General features: G+C 49.3%; 1 protein-coding gene across 3 annotated transcripts in view; it reads right to left on the reverse strand.

Moving 5' to 3' along the window:
- Positions 1–673: 673 nt before the first annotated feature.
- ST3GAL2 (ST3 beta-galactoside alpha-2,3-sialyltransferase 2) overlaps positions 674–19,260 on the reverse strand; it is a 53,109-nt gene continuing 34,522 nt past the window's right edge. For all 3 annotated transcript variants that reach the window (XM_084756690.1, XM_084756689.1, XM_084756688.1), the window contains 6 exons: positions 14,477–15,839; positions 10,553–10,746; positions 7,395–7,574; positions 3,467–3,512; positions 3,071–3,190; positions 674–2,446 (listed from right to left, as the gene is read on the reverse strand). In XM_084756690.1, the coding sequence (XP_084612816.1) occupies positions 2,273–2,446; positions 3,071–3,190; positions 3,467–3,512; positions 7,395–7,574; positions 10,553–10,746; positions 14,477–14,815 (1,053 nt within the window). In that variant the 5' untranslated portion in view covers positions 14,816–15,839 and the 3' untranslated portion in view covers positions 674–2,272. The remainder of the gene's footprint in view (positions 2,447–3,070; positions 3,191–3,466; positions 3,513–7,394; positions 7,575–10,552; positions 10,747–14,476; positions 15,840–19,260) is intronic.

Consider the following 19,260-nt stretch of genomic DNA (forward strand, 5'->3'; position numbering starts at 1 on the left):
TAAATGTAGGGATTTTAAATTTTAGTTCTGAGATGCATTTGACACCTATTTTAGTGAGTGATTTAAGGTATGGACCCAACATTCCCCCCCCCCCCCCCCAGTTTTCCTGTTACCTTACTGAAGTTTCTATAAGCATTCGTCCTTCCTTAGAAGCAGAGCTGAGCAAGGCCGATCTGCCCCAGCTCTTCTAGGGAACCATTTCTGTGCAGTGCCTTGGTGCACTGGCAGCAAGAGGTGGGCCTTGTGTAATGTGGTCAGCAGAAAAAATGTCAAAGACAGAACTCCAGAGAGAACTCCCCTAGAGCCAGGAAAGGACAGCTTTATGCATGCTGAGATGAACTTATAAAAGGCCATTTCAGATGAGCCAGGAATGTATTCTTGCTCACTTTCTCTCCTTTTCAGAAAAGGTCTCATGTATCCCAGGTTAGCTTCAAACTTGCCATATAGCCGAGGCTAGCCTTTAACTTACCTTCCTGCCTCAGCCTCCCAACTGCACATGCCACCATACCTGGCACAGAAAGTTGATTTTTAAATCATAATAACTCAGGAGCAGAGCCCATGAAGTAGGCTCCTCACTTTTAAGACGGAATCAGAGCTGCTTTGTTCTCCCCAACATCCTCACCTTCTCAGATACACTTACAATGGCACAGTTCGGAACAGATGAGTGACTCTGTGGGGTTTGTTCTTTTTAATTCAGAAAAAGAAAGGGAAGAAAAAACTTTTTTGAATGTTTAAATAACTATAGAACAAAAGACTTGGGTGCTGGGACCTACCTCTTCTAGAATGAGGATTAATGGTTTAAACAAAACAAAGGGACAAAGGAGAGAGAAATAAATTATTCTTCTCAATACTGTTTGGCATAGTTGCATTGTTTTTCAGCTTCTCATCACAGCAGCTTCTTGAGAGCAGAGATGAGACAGGCAAGAACAGAATGGCTGGTGCCCTGACTCGGCAAGACAGTTAGAAGCTCTTAGGTCTTCTACTCCCACTCGGTGTACCCCACTTCTCCAGAAGGAACTAGGAAGGAACAGACTCCAACAAAGTTCTCAATGTGTTAGTTTTTGGGGTACTTGCCTCATCCCAACCCTCTAACATGCCACCTTGTGGGTGACTGTCCCCCAACGAGGAGGCTGCTTGGTAATGTCAACTCATTAAGAATGGGAAATATTATGTGGACACTGGAGGAAAGAGGGAGTGCTTTCTGTGGCCTGAGACGTTTCACTGAAGCCCTTTCTCCTAATAAACCCGGTCAAGTCATGCAGTAGCTTCCCGTCGTAGCCCCTGATTCTTGACTTACCAGCCCTTTAGGAGCTGGAAAGCGAGTTAGAACGGGCGAGTAAGCAGGGTAAAGATGCGGACAGGAGGAGGCATGCATGGCAGCCACCAAGCCGCCTCCCCAGCAAAGCTCCAAGCCATCTGCGAGGCCTGCAAAGAATTGTCAAGCAATCTTGGTTGGGCAGCCATCCCTGGCAGCTTCAGGGTAACTAAAGTATGAGTCCAAAGCAAATCCTACCCCCAAGCAAGAGGCTGCCTGCTCCTCTTTGGGGTGACAGTTAAAGAAAAGATACATGCATAGGCAGCTGTTCTCTCCTTTCCAACCTGCTATCCACCATGCTGCTCTTGCCTTAGGGCTAAAGACATGGGCTGTGGTGTGAGTGCGAGGGCAGCAGGGTCCCTGTGGCCTCATTTTGTCTCTAGATCAACAGATGAGCTGGAAAGGAGGTCCAGGGCCTAAGGACAGACGCTGAGGTGGTGGTGGGGAAAGTAGGAGTGAGGGCACATGTGAGAGAAGCACCTTGCATGTGACTCGGTGGAGTTTCCAACCCCTTCCTGACACTAGGGGAGGTTCACCCAACTGGGAGTGAATGCAATCCCCGACTACCTGATGAGCCACGGAATGCCCTGGAGAGGGTCTCACCGCAACCACATTTCTTTGGTGGGCTTCACTCACCCATCCAGGCCTAAGCTGGAAACAAGTAGTCCAAGGCGCTCCTGCCCAGCCCCAGCCCCGCCTCTTAAAAGGCGGAAAAGAAACTCTTATCCAAAGCAGGGGGAGGGGAAGGGAATCGAGGCCCGCCGCATCCCAAGGCCATGATTGGTGGGGACGGTGGTGCCGGAAGTTCTCCTTGAGTCGCATGATTGGCTAAGAAAGAGAAGCTCCGCCCAACTGCAGCCCTGACTGGTTGCTGGGGACGGCGCAGTCTGATTGGTGGGCGGCAACCGGCTCCTACCGGTCCGAGACGTGACTAGTCCAGATGGCGCCTTGAGCTGCTCAGTTGCCTCGGTAGACCTCGATTTTGCTGGCCTTGGCCAGCATGTCAATGATATGGGCTTCGAAATCGGCATCATGCACTCCTGTCTTCCGGAACTCGCCCGCGTAACGGTTGTTCTCCCAGTAGTGGTGCCAGTTGCCTCGGCTGTCAGCCCCGAACCCATACACGTTCACCTGTGAGGAGGGTGGCACAGAGGTCACCAGGAGTCGGGGACCATGGTGGGGGACACCCAGGCTTGGCATAAGGACCCTGGCCCAGATGAGACTGTAGCCTCTTCTGTCTCTTTCTCATTTGTGTTTTGCTTTTCTACGAAAGGGAGGTTCTTGTGTGGCCCCGGTTGCCCTCAAATGGTCCTGTCTCAATCTCCCCATAGCCACCAAGACCCAGCTATAAGGCTGCCTTCTTGTTGTTTGTTTTTAATGTGCATTGGTGTTTTGCCTGCACATATATTTGTGTGAGGATGTTGTATCCTGGAACAGGAGTTTCAGAAAGTTATGAGCCACTATATGGGTACTGGGAACTGAACCCAGTTAAGAGCAGCCAATGCTCGTAACCTCTGAGCCATCTCTCTAGCCCTAAATTTCCCTTTCTAATGAAGTAATTTTGTTAGTTAAGTGTAAAAGGTAATAAAGACTGGGAAATGCAAATACACTACTTACAGCACAGGTATGAAAAGACCTAATCCACATTGCTTCTAAGAAAAGCGACTTCCCTAGGGCCACTGCTAAGATGGGGGAAGGGCTTCCTCTGTTTATGGGTTCTGCGACTGCCCCTCTAGCCTGGCGCCGACTGCCTACCTCATCACACACATGTAGTGCAAAGAAGAGCACCAGCATTCCCGTGGAAGGGTAGCGCCCATGATGCTCTGTCCACCTGTCATGGATGTACTTGAAGAAGGCTGGGTTGTAAATCTGGACCTGCAAGGAGAGTGGGGGGCACATGAAGGGTTTGGAGGTAGAACAGCTTGGGCCAGGCTCTGCACAGCTCCTAGCAGTTCCTCAGTAGTGCCGCACATGGGTTTTCCTAGGTTCCTGTGGTCAGCTGGAGTAGGGCGTCCCAGCAGGCGCAGACTACAATGGTCTTGGAAAGGCCCTATGCCACTCCTGAGCCTCAAGACCAGGCACACCTGGAGTAAGCCAGCATGATTTCCATGATGGTGGGTGGGGTCACAAGAGCAAGGGGGGAGAACTCACCTTTTCTTTGTCCACTCGAAGGAAGGATTTCACTGGGGCGTAAGTGCTGCAAGGAGACAGAAAAGAAAACCTTTCAGCTGGCTCATAACACCCGGCAACACGTCGTCGTCTTCTTATGAGCAAATGGCGACAATGTCGTGAGTTCTAGACTCATCTGTTGTCATCATATGTCTGTCACTGCAGGACCTTGTCAGAAGCCTTCAGTGGGATAGTCAAGCCTAGGGACTTGAACCTTTCTTCTCCGAGTTGTCTGCTGGGGAAACTCTACTTCTGGATTAGCTGACCAGCTCAAACTCACCGTGTGTGCTGGCTAGTTTTTACGTCAGTTTGACACAGTCGAAGAGGCACAAGCCTCGGTTGACAAAATGTTTCCATAAGATCCAGCTGTAGGCAAGCCTGTAGGGTATTTTCTTAATAAGTGATTGATTGATTAAGAGGGCCCAGCCATTGATGGTAGAGTCACCCTGGGCTGGTGGTCCTGGGTTCTATAAGAAAGCAAGCTGAGCAATCCATTAGGGGTAAGGCAGTACTAAACTACCTTTAGCCTTCTTACTTTTTTTTTTTTTTTAAAGATTTATTTATTTTAGCCTGGCAGTGGTGGCACACGCCTTTAATCCCAGCACTCGGGAGGCAGAACTCGAAAGAAAGAAAAAAAAAAGATTCATTTATTTTATGTACACTGGTGTTTTACCTGCATGTAAGTCTGTGTGAGGGTGTCAGATCTTGGAGTTACAGACAATTGTGAGCTGCCATGTGGGTGCTGGGAATTGAACCTGGGTCCTCTAGAAGAGTAGTCAGTACTCTTGGTTTTGTTTTTTGTTTTTTGGGGCAGGGTTTCTCTGTGTTAGCTTTGGCTTTCCTGGGACTCACTCTGTAGACCAGGCTGGCCTCAAACTCAGGGAGATCCACCTGCCTCTGCCTCTCAAGTGCTAGGATTAAAGGTGCCCAGCTGCAGTCAGTACTCTTAACCACTGAGCCATCTCTCCAGCTCCCTCAGTTTTATTTTTAATGTATATGTCTACACATATGTATGTACACCAGTGGTTTAGCACTTGCCTAATATAGTCAAAGTCCTGGGTTCGATCCCCAGCACCAAAAACAGAGTAATATAAAGTATCATATGACTAGAGAAAAAAAAATGGTGACAACAGCCAATAAGTGAAAACAATCCATAAGTAGAAAAACAAAATATGAGGCATGCACTACAAGAATGAATCTGGAGGACACTATGTTAAGGGGAGTTAGACACAAAGAGCAAATACAATGAGTCCACTTTCATCAGGTGCCTAGAGCAGTAAATCACCCACACTATGGCGCACATGTGAGCAGGGGTGGGTAGAGATGGAGTAAGGAGTAATGTGTGCAGCCTCTTTTGTAGTAATGCACGTTTTGGATAAGCATTGACATTATTGAACTGCACACATAAGAAACGATTAAAGCTGGGCGTGGTGGCACATGCCTTTAATCCCAGCACTTGGGAGGCAGAGGCAGGTGGATCGCTGTGAGTTCGAGGCCAGCCTGGTCTACAAAGCAAGTCCAGGACAGCCAAGGCTACACAGAGAAACCCTGTCTCGAAAGAAAGAAAGAAAGAAAGAAAGAAAGAAAGAAAGAAAGAAAGAAAGAAAGAAAGAAAGAAAGAAAGAAAGGGTTAAAAAGCTGGGTGTGTTGGGGCTGGAGAGATGGCTCAGAGGTTAAGGGCACTGATTGTTCCTCCAGAGGTCCTGAGTTCAATTCCCAGCAATCACATGATGGTTCACAACCATCTATAATGTGATCTGATGCTTTCTTCTAGGCTGCAGGCACACATGCAGTCAGAACACTGTATACATAATAAATAAATCTTAAAAAAAAAAAAAGCTGGGCATGGTGGTGCACGCCTTTAATCCCAGCACTGAGGAGGCAGAGGCAGGCAGATCACTGTGAGTTCGAGGCCAGCCTGGTCTACAAAGTGAGTCCAGGACAGCTAAGGCTACACAGAGAAACCCTGTCTCAAAAAAAAAAAAAAAAAAAAAAAAAGGAAGAAAGAAAGAAAGGGGAAGAAAAGGTTAAAACTGTGGTTTGTTTTTGTTTTTGTTTTATCGAGACAGGGTTTCTCTGTGTAGCTTGGCTATCCTAGACTCGCTTTGTAGACCAGGCTGGCCTCAAACTCACAGTGATCTGCCTGCCTCTGCCTCCTCAGTGCTTGAGATTAAAGGCATGGGCTATGGGCTACCATGCCGGGCTCAAAACTGGGGGGGGGGGGGGGGGGAATGTGTGTTATTTTTTGGTTTTTGGTTTTGGTTTTGGTTTTTTGAGACAGGGTTTCTCTGTGTAGCCTTGACTGTCCCAGACTTACTTTGTAGACCAAGCTGGCCTCAAACTCACAGCAATCTGCCTGCCTCTGCCTCCCAAGTGCTGGGATTGAAGGTGTGCGCCACCACGCCTGGCCAAAACTGTGTTTTGTTTTGTTTTTTCACTTTATTTTTTTATTTATTTAATTTATTCAGATTACAACTCAATTGTTATCCCATCACTTGTATCCTCCCGTTCCTCCCTCCCTCCCACTTTTACCCTATTCCCCTCCCCTAGGTCTATGACCGAGGGGACCTCCTCCCCCACTATATGGTCATAGGCTATCAAGTCTCATCTTGGTAGCCTGCTTATTCTTTCTTTGAGTGCTACCAGGTCTCCCCACCAATGGGAGGTGGTCAAATATGGGGCCAGAGTTCATGTCAGAGTCAGTCCCCGCTCTCCACATAACTGTGGAGAACGTGCCGTCCATTGGGTAGATCAGAGTAAGGGTTCGATGTTTACTACTTGTATTGTCCTTGGTTAGTGCAACAGTTTGAGCAGACTCCCCTGGGCCCTGATCCACCCATCATGATGTTCTTCTTGTAGGTTTCTAGGACCCTCTGGATCCTTCTATTTCCCCACCTCCTGTATTTCTCTAGAGTCCCAGTAGGATGTCCTCACATCTATCCCAATCTCCTGGTAAGTGAAGACTTTCATGGGACATGCCTTTGGGGCTAGTGCCCAATTATAAATGAGTATATACCATGTGAGTCTTTCTGCTTCTGGGTTATTAGCTCACTCAGTATGATCATTTCTAGTTCCATCCAAAAACTGTGCTTTTTATAATACTTAGCCACACATAAAAGTACAAGAAGAGGCAGGCAAGGTTGTTTAGGGCTGGGGACAGGGTAAAAAACAATTTGGTTACTGGGGACATTACTAGATCAAAGACATTTAGAACATAAAGACATTCTAAAATTAATTGTCATGTTTACAGCATTCCAATTCATCAAGATGTTATTGATTTTTATGTTACTTTTTCAGTTTTTATTACATTTATTATTTGTGTGTGGGGGTGCACAAATGCCCTAACATGTCATGCTATGCATGTCATAGGACAACTTGCAAGAATGGGTTCTCAAGCCGGGCGTCGTGGCGCACGCCTTTGATCCCTGTGTAGCCTTGGCTGTCCTGGACTTGCTCTGTAGACCAGGCTCCCTGAGTGTAAGCACCACCACCCACAGCTGCAGAGCAAGTTTAAGGCTGGCTTTAGCAGCTTATCAAGAGCTTGTCTCAAAAACTAAAAATCAAAAAACTAAAATCACAACAGTAAGAACCAACCCTCAGTGAAATGGATTGCCCAAGGTTCCCAGCTGTGATAGAATTATGACCCCCAAAGACAGTTATCAGAAAAAGAGCCCCACAGTTCAGGAAGAAAAGAGCCTAGTCCGAACTGGACAATCCAGATTTGCTACCCGTATACTAAGTACCACCATGTAGGAAGAGACACACAGAAGAGCTCTGCCCTTAGCAACCTCACCCGTTTGAGCTCTCTTTCCTCACTAACTCAATGAGAGAATATTCTGGAGTCAGAGAAGAGCCCTCCCCAGTGCAACTCCTGCCACTCATACTCCACCCCGCCAGCAAAGAGGCTCACAATCGGATCTGTCCCGTGGAGAGGGCGCTGGCAATCCACATGAGGTCCAGGGCCTTGAAGGGTACCAACACGAAGCTGACATTGGCAGGCAGGTTCTTGGCACTCTCGGGGTACATGAAATGGTGGGTTGTCCGGCTGCCAACATCCTTCTCAAAGCCCACAGTTGGTGCCTGGTTCATCCTGAAGAAGGAAAGAGGATGAGATGAGAAGGGAACTACCAAGGAAAGTGGTACATGTGTTTGAGAGGATAACTTGGCACGCACCAAAAATTAAAATGGAAGCTGGACATGATGGCTCATGCGTATACTTCCATCATTCAAGAAGCTGAGGCGGGAGGATTGCCACACATGTGAGGCCATTCTGAGCTAGAGAGTGACATCTGTCTCAAGAAAAAAGGATTTTAATGTACAAATGATGTGCACTTTGGCTCAACAATAGTTGCTTAAGTAAAGATAAGGCTATGCCATAATCGAAGAACTGAAGGGAACAACTGTGTATTCATGCATCAGCCCAATGCCACCTGGGTATTAGAATGCAGTAAATTCTACATGCTGGGAACAACCCAACACTATTCAGTAACACACCCAAGGGGTGGGAAATTCTGATTCCTTTGTTCTTTTTTTGAGGCAGGATCTCACACAGCCCAGACTGGCCTTAAATTTGCTAAGTACCTAAAGTTGGCCTTGAACCCCCAACCTCCTGCTTCCACCTCTCAAACTGGTCAACATCTCACATCACAGGTGAAATGGCTCCAAGCACGAGCCTGCTGTCTTGTTTTCTGCTGTTTACGAGGGCCTTTCTGTCCCCTGTGGAAGGAGCACTTGCAGCATCATTACCACCACAGCAGGGTGGCCAGATGCTCTGCCCCTTCACTATGGCACAGGATCCAGGAGGGAGAAACAGTCTCCATGTGCCTCCCCAGCTTTCAAGTCAGCTCTATGAAATCAGTACAGATGCCCCCTGTCAGAGTGGCCAGCACCATTATCTGGGCGAGTTTAGACTTCTTGTGCCACAGGGCACCTCTGCTGTTTCCTCCTGCCTTCAGCGGGCAGGGCGGATTGTACGTTCCTCAGGGGCACAGTGTCTGGCCGTCTCGTTCCTTTCACTCATGCTCACATCATGCCTCCCATCACCAGACCATGCTAGGAGCTGGATGGATCAGCTGGCTAGGAGAGGCGAGAAATGCTCAGTTCCAGGTGGGGTCATCAGCTGATCCGTCAGTGAATTTACAGGAGGAGGCAGCTGGAGGCGAGAGGCCCGAGAGCAAGGTGCACCTGTCTTTCACGGCTCTCCCTGTCTCAGGGATGGAAGACTTCGCTTCTGGTTCCACATCAGGAGAGGTCTGCAAGCGGCTGCCAATACTGCCATCTGGCTCTTTATACAGAACACAGACAGCAAACTACCATTTGGGCCACCCCTTCTACAAAGCAAGTCTAGGGCCCACTGCCTCATGTGCAGGAGAAGCCCTGGATGCATCTGAGCTAGGACACCTCGTGTAAGAAGTAGCCACGACCTTAGGATCTACAGGCTTGACCCTGGGGCTTCCCAATCATCAGCGAGGAACCCAATGATGGGGTTGGCCAGAGAAGCAGGTACTCAGGCATCTGGGAGGTTTCCTTGGGCTTTCCACGAGCCCCAGGGCTGACGGGGAGCAATGGAAGCCTAGCTCTCTAAGCTCAACAGAATCCCTCCCCCAGCTTCCTGCCCTTCACAGTGCCAGAACTGGCAGACGAGGGTAATGCTGGTGGCTCTGGAGCTCTGGGTGGAGCTCAGTATTCTCCATCCTTCACTAGTTCTCATCGGGAGGAAGGGCTTGCAAAAAAATTTATGAGAAACCTCAGAGACACATTGCTGTGTTGCTGTTGCTATGGAGACAGCAACAGTTTCTAAGACAAAGGCCTTCTGCCTCCAGGGAAATATAGCCTTTCCGCAATGCTCATCTTAGGAGATGTTTAGTAAAAACCTGACTTTTTTTAAAATTATTTACTTATTTATTCGTGTGTGTGTGTGTGTGTGTGTGTGTGTATGTGTGTGTATGTGTATTTAATCACCTGTGCACGCGGAGGCTAGAAGTTGACAGTGAGAATCTTTTTATCTTAGCTCTCTGGAAGCTGAGGCTTAAAGATCCCAAGTCCAAGGCCAGCCTAGGGTGCCATAGTAAGTTTCTGGCTTAGAAAAACATCTCAACTTGGGAGGCAGAGGCAGGTGGATCTCTGTGAGTTCGAGGCCAGCCTAGTCTACAAAGCAAGTCCAGGACAGCCAGGGCTATACAGAGAAACCGTGTCTTGAAAAACAAACAAACCATGTATGTGTGCAACCATGTCCACCTCACCCTCTTTTAAAGTTAATTTAGTGTACTGCAAGGACAGTGACAGGAATACTTCCTGTCACCAGGTGGTGGCAGCACATGCCTTTAATTCCAGCACTTGGGAAGCAGAAGCAGGTGGGTCTCTGAATTCAAGGCTAGTCAGGTCTATAGATCAAGTTTCCAGGAGGGGGGGGGTGCAGAGGAGAGAGAGAATAATATGTGTGTGTGTGTATTATATGTGTATAATATATATATATGTGTGTTTATATGTGTGTGTATATATGTAATATATATGTATGTGTATGTATGTATATATGTGTGTTGTGTGTGTATGTATGTACGTTATATGTATAAATGTTTTGCCTGCAGGTATGTATGTATAATAGCTATGTCCTATGCCCATAGAGGTCAAAAGACAGTGTTAGGTCCCCTGGAACCAGTCAGATGACTTTGAGCTGCCATGTTCTTAACCACTGAGCTTCATCTCCAGCTCCCAAAATTTATATTTTGAGTATTTCCTTCACACTCAACCTTGAAAAGCTGTGGCGGGACCAAGACTATCAACTGAAGCCTCTGGGTGCTACATCCCTTGGCACACTGGGCAACTGTACTTGAACCCTCACAGGAAAAAACAAAGAAGACTGGCAAGATGGACCAGTGGGTAAAAGAGCTTACCACCAAACCTGAAAATCTGAGTTAAACTTGCAGGACTCATTGGTGAAGGGATTTGTACAAGCTGTCCTCTAGTATGCCCAAACTAAATAATGTTAAAAGCAAACAAAACCCAAAGAGACAAGGATGCTTCATGGATTGCCTTCCTCGCCCCCTGCCTGGTTCCAGAAGAACTCACCTCATGATAAAGTTGTGGCTGTCCACTTCTTGCCCATAGCCAGAGCCCCGAAGGTTGCCTGAGTTGCCCACCACAGCACAGCGGCGGCACTGTTGGGGATCCCGGAAACGGTAGGGGTTCTCACCAGGCACAATCTGGAACAGCTTCTCCAGGACCTCGTTGGTGTTGTGTGACTTGAATTGGGGTTGCAGCATCTGGGCAGGGGAGACGGCTATGAGGATGGAGACTCTCACCCCTTCAAACTTCCCCACAGAGCCACACAGACCTCCTTGCCCAGGGCTGTCTGGGAGTCCCCTCCCTAAGCACAGAGGAACTTCTCCTCTCTCCATAGCTGCAAAGTCTTGATTCCTAGTCACTCTCACTATTAAGAGCCCAGTGCCCAGTGCCCTGCCAGTCGTGGGCTCCTCCAATGCTCCAGAGAGGCTTGGGGTGGGGGTGGGGTGTCAAAGTGCTATTTGAGGCATTTTGGAGGGTCCTTCAGGGGTCTTTCCAATATGTCTCCAGGGGAACCCCTGTGGGACTTCTCTACAGCCACAATGAACCTCTGGGAAGCACGGGGAGGTACAAGAGTTTGTTCAGAGCCAGGTGTGGTCACGCACGCCTTTAATCCCAGCACTTGGGAGGCAGAGGCAGGCAGATCACTGTGAGTTCAAGGCCAGCCTGGTCTACAAAGTGAGTCTGGGACAGCCAAGGCTACACAGAGAAACCCTGTCTTGAAAAACAAAACAAAAACAAAAAGTTCTTTCAGAGCCAGATGGATGGAATAAAACTGGTCCACCCTGCACCTTATCAAGAGCTGGTATCTAAACTGCTAATGATCAAGAAAGACTCCATGTAGCTGAGGTTATCTTTGAACTCCTAATCCTGTTTCCACCTCCTAAGTATTGAGTTTTGTTAGAGAAAAAGGTTTCAGCACGTAGTCCAGGCTGGCTTTGAGCCTGCTATGTAACACTGGCTGGACCCTGAACACAGTGTTTCTGTTTCCTCAGCCTCCTAAGTGCTGGGATGGCAGATGTATATCACTATAGCCTGCCAGAGTTCAGTGCTCAGTGGGGCCAGGTAGCTGACATACAGGAGCAAAGGAGGTGGGGTGCGCAGCAAACAAAACATCCCATGCCTACCAAAAAAAAAAAAAAAGAAGAAAAAAAAATCCATTGGCCATTGAGATGTCCCAGGAGGTGAAGGAAGGCACTTTCTGCATGCCTGATGACCAGCATTCAAGTCCTAGGACCCATCAGTTGAATTGACTCTGACCTCCACACATGTGGTGTGATGTGCACATGACTACACACACACACACACACACACACACACACACACACAGCAAAGCTGTGCACAGAGGGCAGAGAGAACAAGCTCTGGGATGGAGTACTTGCCTAGTAGGGCTCAGGCCCTGGCTTTGACCCTCAGCAGTAACAGCACAGTGGGTTCCTGGACAAGCAGGAAATGCTCAGGGAACCAGAGACCTTTCTGGAGCAGAAGCTTGGCTCTGAGACAAGAATTCTCAACTTTATGGCAAAAAGGGGAGGCTGTGGGGAACAGGAAGATGTGTGGTTTGAGGAACATAGTGCCTAAACAGCCTCTCAGTTCCATTCCTGTGACCAGAGGCCTGTCTTCTCCCCTGGGAACCCACCCCTGCTCAGAGGCCACTGCTGAGACTATGACGGCAGGTAGACACGGAGCACTTTCTAAACCTTGATTTTCTTTATAAAACAAAGATTGTAGCGTTGAGTGACAGGCAGGACTCTGCTACAGGAAGGGCCTGTGGGTGCTCCAGACCCCTGCTCCACAGACACTAGTCTGGAGGACTCTAACAGTCTGGCCCAGGAAGTAGGGTCTGGACAGCTGCCTTCATAAACCTGGATACATACGTCCTCACATCCATGAAAAATGAGAGAAGAGTCATCTTGCTCCTGTCCTGGCTGGAGGGGCAGGGACCAGGAACTGCCTCTCCCTGCCAGGGAAAGCCGGCAGCCTACAGAGTCCATTCTTGGCCCAGGAGGCAACCAGATGGCCCTGGGAAATGATGCTCTAGAGATGACAGGGCAGGGTAGAAGACATGAAAGTGAAAAGGTCTTGGGACCTAGGAAAATAGGAGTGGACCTGTTACAGGCCCTTCTGAGGCTCCAGTGTCCCTCCTCTTACAGTGCTTTCTCCCAACCAGAGTGGTCTTTTCCAGCAACTAGAAAGAACCAAAAAGGCCTCTTGATGTGTTTATAATCACTCTGAGCCAACATTTACCAATGAGGATATTCAGTATTAAAGTCTATTATTTCACCGGGCACTCAAGGGGCAGAGGCAGGCGGATCGCTGCTGAGTTCTAGGCCAGCCTGGTCTACGAAGTGAGTCCAGGACAGCCAAGGATACCCTGTCTCGAAAAAACAAAACCAAACAAAATCCATTATGTCTAGGCTAAGGAGAAAAGGCTCAGTAAAAAGTACTTGCCTTGCAAGCAAGGAAGACCTGAGTTTAGATTCCCCAGCACCTATGTAAAAGTCAGGTGGGCAGGACAGTGGTGGTGCAGGCCTTTAATCTCAGTACCCGGAAGACAGAGGCCAGGGGATCTCTACATTCAAGGCCAGCCTGGTCTACAGAGTGAGTTCCAGGGCAACCAAGGCTACCTAGAGAAACCCTGTCTCAAAAAACCAAAAAACCAAACAAACAGCCAGATGGGGCAGTGTATTTCTGTAACCCAGTGCCAGCGGTATGCAGATAGGCCGGTGTCTAGAACCTCATTAATCAGCTAGCTTAGCCAAATCATCGGCTTCTAGATTCAGCGAGACCCTATCTCAAAAAGCAAGGCAAAACAGCCAGTGTAGTGGTATACGCCTTAATCCTTACACATGGGAGGCAGAGGCAGGCAGAGCTCTGTGGGTTTGAGGCCAGCCTGGTCTAGATTAAGTTCCAGGATAGCCAGAGCTACATATTAAGACTGTGTCTCAAAACAAAAACAAAACAACACCCCACAACAACAAAAATAAGGTAGCCAGCACCTGAGTCAGATACCCCACAACCTCTGGCATACACACACACACACACACACACACACACACACACACACACACACACACACAGAGCATACACAAGGACTGGGGAGATGGTTCAGCCAGGAAGAACACTAGCTGCTCTTTCAGAAGCCCTGGGTTCAATTCCCAGCACCCACATACTGGCTCTCAACTGTCTGTAACTCCGACTCCAGAGGCTCAAAAATCTTTTTCTGGCCTCTGAGGGTACCAGGTATACAAGTGGTGCACATACATGCACACAGAACATCCATTCACATACTAAAATAAGAACATTTCCAAAAGCATGTACATATGCTGCACACACAGATCTGGCTCCTAGAGTCTGATAAGAGGCTGGAGGACGGCAGGTAAGAGGACCCAGTGAGGAAAGGTGCTTGTGGCACAAGCCTGGCTAGCAATCTGAGTTCAATCCGTGGGACCCACCAAAAGGAAGAAGCAAACACCACAAAGTTGTCCTCCGATCTCCACATGTGCCCTGTCGTTCCCGCACATCCCCTACTACATCATACATGTATACATACACACACACACACACACACACATGCTTATTTTGGAAAAATAAGAAGTTGGAGGGAGTAGCATGAGGCCCTGCTGATGCCACGTGTGCTGCCTACCTGGGCCGAGGGCATTGGGGGAGGGGGAGGGGGGCGCCTCTACACTGGACTCCTATAATACTAGTTCTCTCTCCTTCCAAGTCAGCTTGTCCTGCCTGTCGGCAACCTGCGATCCAGGGACGCAGCTCAGAACAGACGGGCTTCCTGCACTGTCAGGGCACTGGGAATCATAGGACAAGACAGCCTACGTCCATAATGGGGCTGTCAGAGCAGCTCCAAAATAAAGACGACCAGTTCCGGGAAGCGGGCAGCGAAAGGGAAGCAGGAGGGGCCGCAGTTCTTACCATCCACCACCTCTGGACATCCGGGGGGAGATACATGTTGTCCCTGGTCCAGACAGGCGAGATGTTACTGTCAAAGTGGCTATCAAACCAGTCAGAGGTACCGGCATCACCCATGCAGCGACTGCAGGCACAACTTTTCCCCGAAAGCCCCTCCTTGCCAAGGCGCTGCAGTCCCGAGTAGCCTGGCACCAGCTTCACCCGGTGTGTTCCGCCCAGGGTCCCCGAGTCTAGGTAGGGCAAGGCAGCCATGCTGTGGTGTGAGTAGGTGAAGAGCAGGGACATAATGAACACCAGCAGGAAGGCCATAGAGAGGAACCAGACCCGAAGGGAGCACTTCATTGTGCTGGCCACGGGGCAGCTGTCACCGTGGCCAGTCCTTTCCCAGCCCACTGTGGGGCCAGCCACGGCGCAGCCTGCTTGTTTTGGCAGCACGTGTAAAGGGCATAGGGGCACGAGGTGTGGCAGGGGCCTTTTGCCACGCCCTCCCTCGGTAAAAGGAAGAAAGCAGGTCTGCAGGAGTAGCCCCCCTCCCTCCCCCCGTCCCTGAGCCACTGGAGCCTCCTCTTAGGGCTTCATTAGGTCTACTCAGTCACTAGCTGGGCCACAAAGGCTCTGCTTCTCCTGCCACCCTGTCAAGGCAGAGGTCAGTCCATCCCAGCCTTCGAGTTCCTTGTGAGTGCCGGCCGCCAGCTCCGGGAACCCGCCTCTTTGGTGGCTTGAAAAGGTCCAGTCTGGAGCAGTCGGGGCCCTTGTGGCTCATGAGCAGATGCTGAGGCAGCCCCTCGTCCCCCGCAGCGGGGAAACCCTGCAACTCTGATCGCAGAGGAGAACACTCCGGCTTCAGGGGGCCTGCATCCCATGCACGAGACCTCTTCGCACTTGCAGGCCCTCCTGGCCCAACTTCTTGGCCAAGGGAGAGGAGCCTGACCTGAGGCCGGGAAGAAAACCAATGATCTTTATGGGCGTCAGGAAGCTGCTGTAAAAACCAGGACCCTCCGGCTCTGTAGCTTCTGGCCTACTGCTTCCCATTAGAGGTGCTGGTCCTTTCTCCTGGTGATTGCAGCCCCAGCTGCAGGTGCACAGGAGATCACAAAGCACAAAGCATCCTCTCCTGCCGTGGGGTCCTCTGGAGCTAGGAACAGCTGCTGCTCAGCAAGGTGCTGCATCTAAGCCATGTGGGTCAGCAGAGCTTGTGCAGAGCTCCTCACCAGGGCTCCAGTCTCCTGCCTGGAACTGCTGGCCTCGGCAGGGCAGCTGTCCTGCCCACCCCTGCTTCTGGGGGCGAGGCTGCCTTGTCCTTGGCTCCTGCCAGCAGTGATCCCCTGGCGGTCTCTTCCTCACCTGTCAGGCGCACAGCATGACCCTGAAAAGGGGAAAAAAAACACGCAGATAGACAGCCGGAACCTGAACAAACACACATGCTTGCGTTCTCTCTCTCTCTCTCTCTCTCTCACACACACACACACACACACACACACACACACACACACACACACACACACAAGCCCCACCCATGGCCTCAGAGGGCACAAAGCCAGCAGTAAAGGAGATGCCCCTTAACAAACAGGTAGACAGAGGAAAGGCCTCACTCCTCAGACTGTTCACACATAGCATCACCTTGCCTAACTCCCGAGTTAGCACAGCACCTTCACTAATTAGCTTGAGAACAAACAAGGAATGAGTTAATTTCCCCTGGGTCCGACCGCAAGGGCTGACACACTCAGTTTAGAAAGCCTTATCCAGCTCTGGGTAGTTACTTTCCGGCAAAACTGAGGAGAAATTGGCCCAGAGGAATCTCCAGGCCTGAGAATAATGGCACAGGAACTTTGAGTGCCCATGGGAAGCTGACAGGAACTTGTTCCTGATCTCTCAGGTGTGGACTGTACAGGCAACATTTCTGATTGGGTCAGTGAACCATAAACAATCCTTCCTGCTCTGATGCACAGGGAAAACATGTGAGGAGACGGGGTTTCTGGCCTCGGAACAACCACCTCATGTCGTCCCCCCCCCCCCCCCCCCGCAGTTGCCTTCATCTGTGTATTACGGACAAAACAATCTCAAAGTTTTCCCAACAGCTCCAGGATCCCTGCTGTCCCAGCAGACAGCAGGGACTAGTGGAGGTAGTGGAGGTCTCCAGGCGAGCTGTTTGAGTGCTGGCCTGAGAGAAAGGAGCCTGAATCCACGCTAAGGGTGCCTCTTAAGGCACTTCTTTAAATCTAGCCAGCAGCCAGAGTACGGTCTCACGTGAGCCAGGGTCTTCATCCCCACCCCTTCCTTGTTGACTGCTCCAGCCAGGCATTCTAGGCGAAGTGTTAGGGTCTGTGTCAAAAAGGTGGCCGCCAGGACATCAGCCCGCAACCCCAGTAGGAAACAGCAGTGGTCAAGAGATCTGAGACTCTGCCTCAAAGTGCAAACAAAACCAAAAGAACCAGTAAGATGGTTCAGTGTGTAAAGTGCTTACGCAGTCTTTGTCCAATCCCCGGAAGCCACTTAAAGGAGAGACTTGTCTCTACAATGCTGTCTCCTTCTGATCTCATGTGAGTCCCATGTGTCCCCCACCCTCATCTCACACACAAGGAACAATGAAAAGAGACAGCTAGAGAGATGGCTCAGTGGTTAATAGTCCTGGATGCTTTCCCAGAAACCCCGGGTCCAGGTCCCACCAGCCACAGGGCAGCTCACAATCATCTGTAACTCCATTTCTGGAGAAGTATATACAGTCATACACATAGACAAAACACCCATACACATAAAATATAAATAAACAGATCTTTTAAAAAGAAAAGAAAACAGCTGGGCGTGGTGGTGCACACCTTTAATCCTAGCACTCGGGAGGCAGAGGCAGGAGGATCGATGCGAGTTCAAGGCCAGCCTGGTTTACAAAGTGAGTCCAGGACAGCCAAGGCTACACAGGGAAACCCTGTCCTCAAAAAACAAAAAAAATAAAAAAAATTAAAAAAAAAAAAAAAGAAAAGAAAACGTGCCAGGCGTGGTGGCGTACACCTCTGATCCCAGCACTCAGGAGACAGAGCCAGGCAGATCCTACAAAGCCTACAAAGTGAATCCAGGACAGGCAAGGCTACACAGAGACTCTGGCTCAAAAAACAACAACAACAACAACAACAACAACAAAACCAAAACAAACAAAACTCCATGACCCTCAGTTTGTAATCAGACTCAAATTTCTTCAGTGAAGCTAAACCCCAGAGCCACCAAGGACTGGTATTAGCAGGATACAATAGAGAAGACACTATCCTAGATCGGGAAAACGACGCTTATAGATGTGAAAGTACTTGCTGAAGGCCATGACCTTATGGCAGTACGCTCTGAGAGCTGGTCGAATTCCAAACCCCGAGAAAAGCCAGAGTGCTAGGAGAAGCCTGTGAGCCACCAAAGAGGAGCAAGGCCTGGGGAGGTACTTTCTGCCGTGCCTACTGACCTGAATATCCCTGGGACTCACATAGTAGCAGAAAAGAAACGACTCCCTAGCTTGGCGTTGTGGCAGACACCTTTGATCCCCAGCCCTCAGGAGGCAGAGGCAGGTGGATCTCTGTGAGTTTGAGACCAGCCTAGTGTACAGAGCAAGTTCCAGGATAGGCAAGGCTACACAGAGAAACCTTGTATTAAACACACACACGGGCTAGAGAGATGGCTCAGTGGTTAAGAGTGCTGCCTGTTCTTCTAAAGGTCCTGAGTTCAATTCCCAGCAACCACATGGTGGTTTACAACCATCTGCAATGTGATCTGATGCCCTCTTCTGGCCTGCAGGTATAAATGCAGGAAGAACACTCTACACACAATAATAAATAAATAAACATTTAAATAAAACAAAATAAAATCACAGAGAGAGAGAGAGAGAGGGAAACAAAGCCAGATGTGATGGCATACACTGTTACAGGATATTTGATCACACTGTGAACCCTGAGATTCCATACTAGAAAAACCTGTTTCTAGTTGTGGTGTGGCTCAGCCCTGGCACACACCTTTAATCTAAGAGATCTCTGTAAATGAGATTAAATAAAGTCAACCATAGGTCAAGAGCAGAGCAAGCCACCCCTTGACAGGGAGTGAACATGGGGCGAAACCATCGAGAATGAGAGGACAGAGAGACGTCCAGGAAGCAGAAAGGAGGAAGATTCGGTTTGAAGGCTTTTTAAGTCATCATGGAGAAGGAGAAGGTCCTTTTCTTTTTGAGCCATCAAATGAGTAGTAATGTCAGCTGGGTGCTTTCTCTGCCTCTCTGAACCAGCAGGCTTTCACCACAGCATCTGGCTCCCAAGTCTTTATTGATAAAACTCTGTGAGTTTGAGGCCACCAGGGTCTACAGTAGTAAGTCCAGGCCAGCCTGGGCTACATAGGGAGCTACATAGTGAGATCCTGTCTAAAAAAATAAACAATGTCAATACCCATCTCACCTCTGCCTTTCCTCCCAGGAAACCACAGCTTCTCCAAGGAGTCTATGCCATGGGCTTCAATCGACCATCCAAGATCCAGGAGAATGCGTTGCCCATGATGCTTGCTGAACTATGAGTACAAACCCCACTGTACCTCTTCAGGGTTGGTTTAACTAAGTGCTTCATGAATGGCTGGGGGGGGGGCGGCGGGCGGGGGGAAGGGGGGCTGTCTGGGACAACCTGCTTTCTCAGGAAAAGAGCCTCAACAGTACAGGGAGAATCACGTGGATTTAGATGCAGTTTCCTTCTTTCCCACTTGACAGTAAAAACTGATATGGGTAGTGTTTTATTTTAGACAGTTTCTGGGCCTTAGAAATTACTTTGGAGCTG

Source organism: Acomys minous (genome assembly GCF_964271855.1).
Source record: "Acomys minous genome assembly, chromosome: 14".
NCBI lineage: Eukaryota > Metazoa > Chordata > Mammalia > Rodentia > Muridae > Acomys > Acomys minous.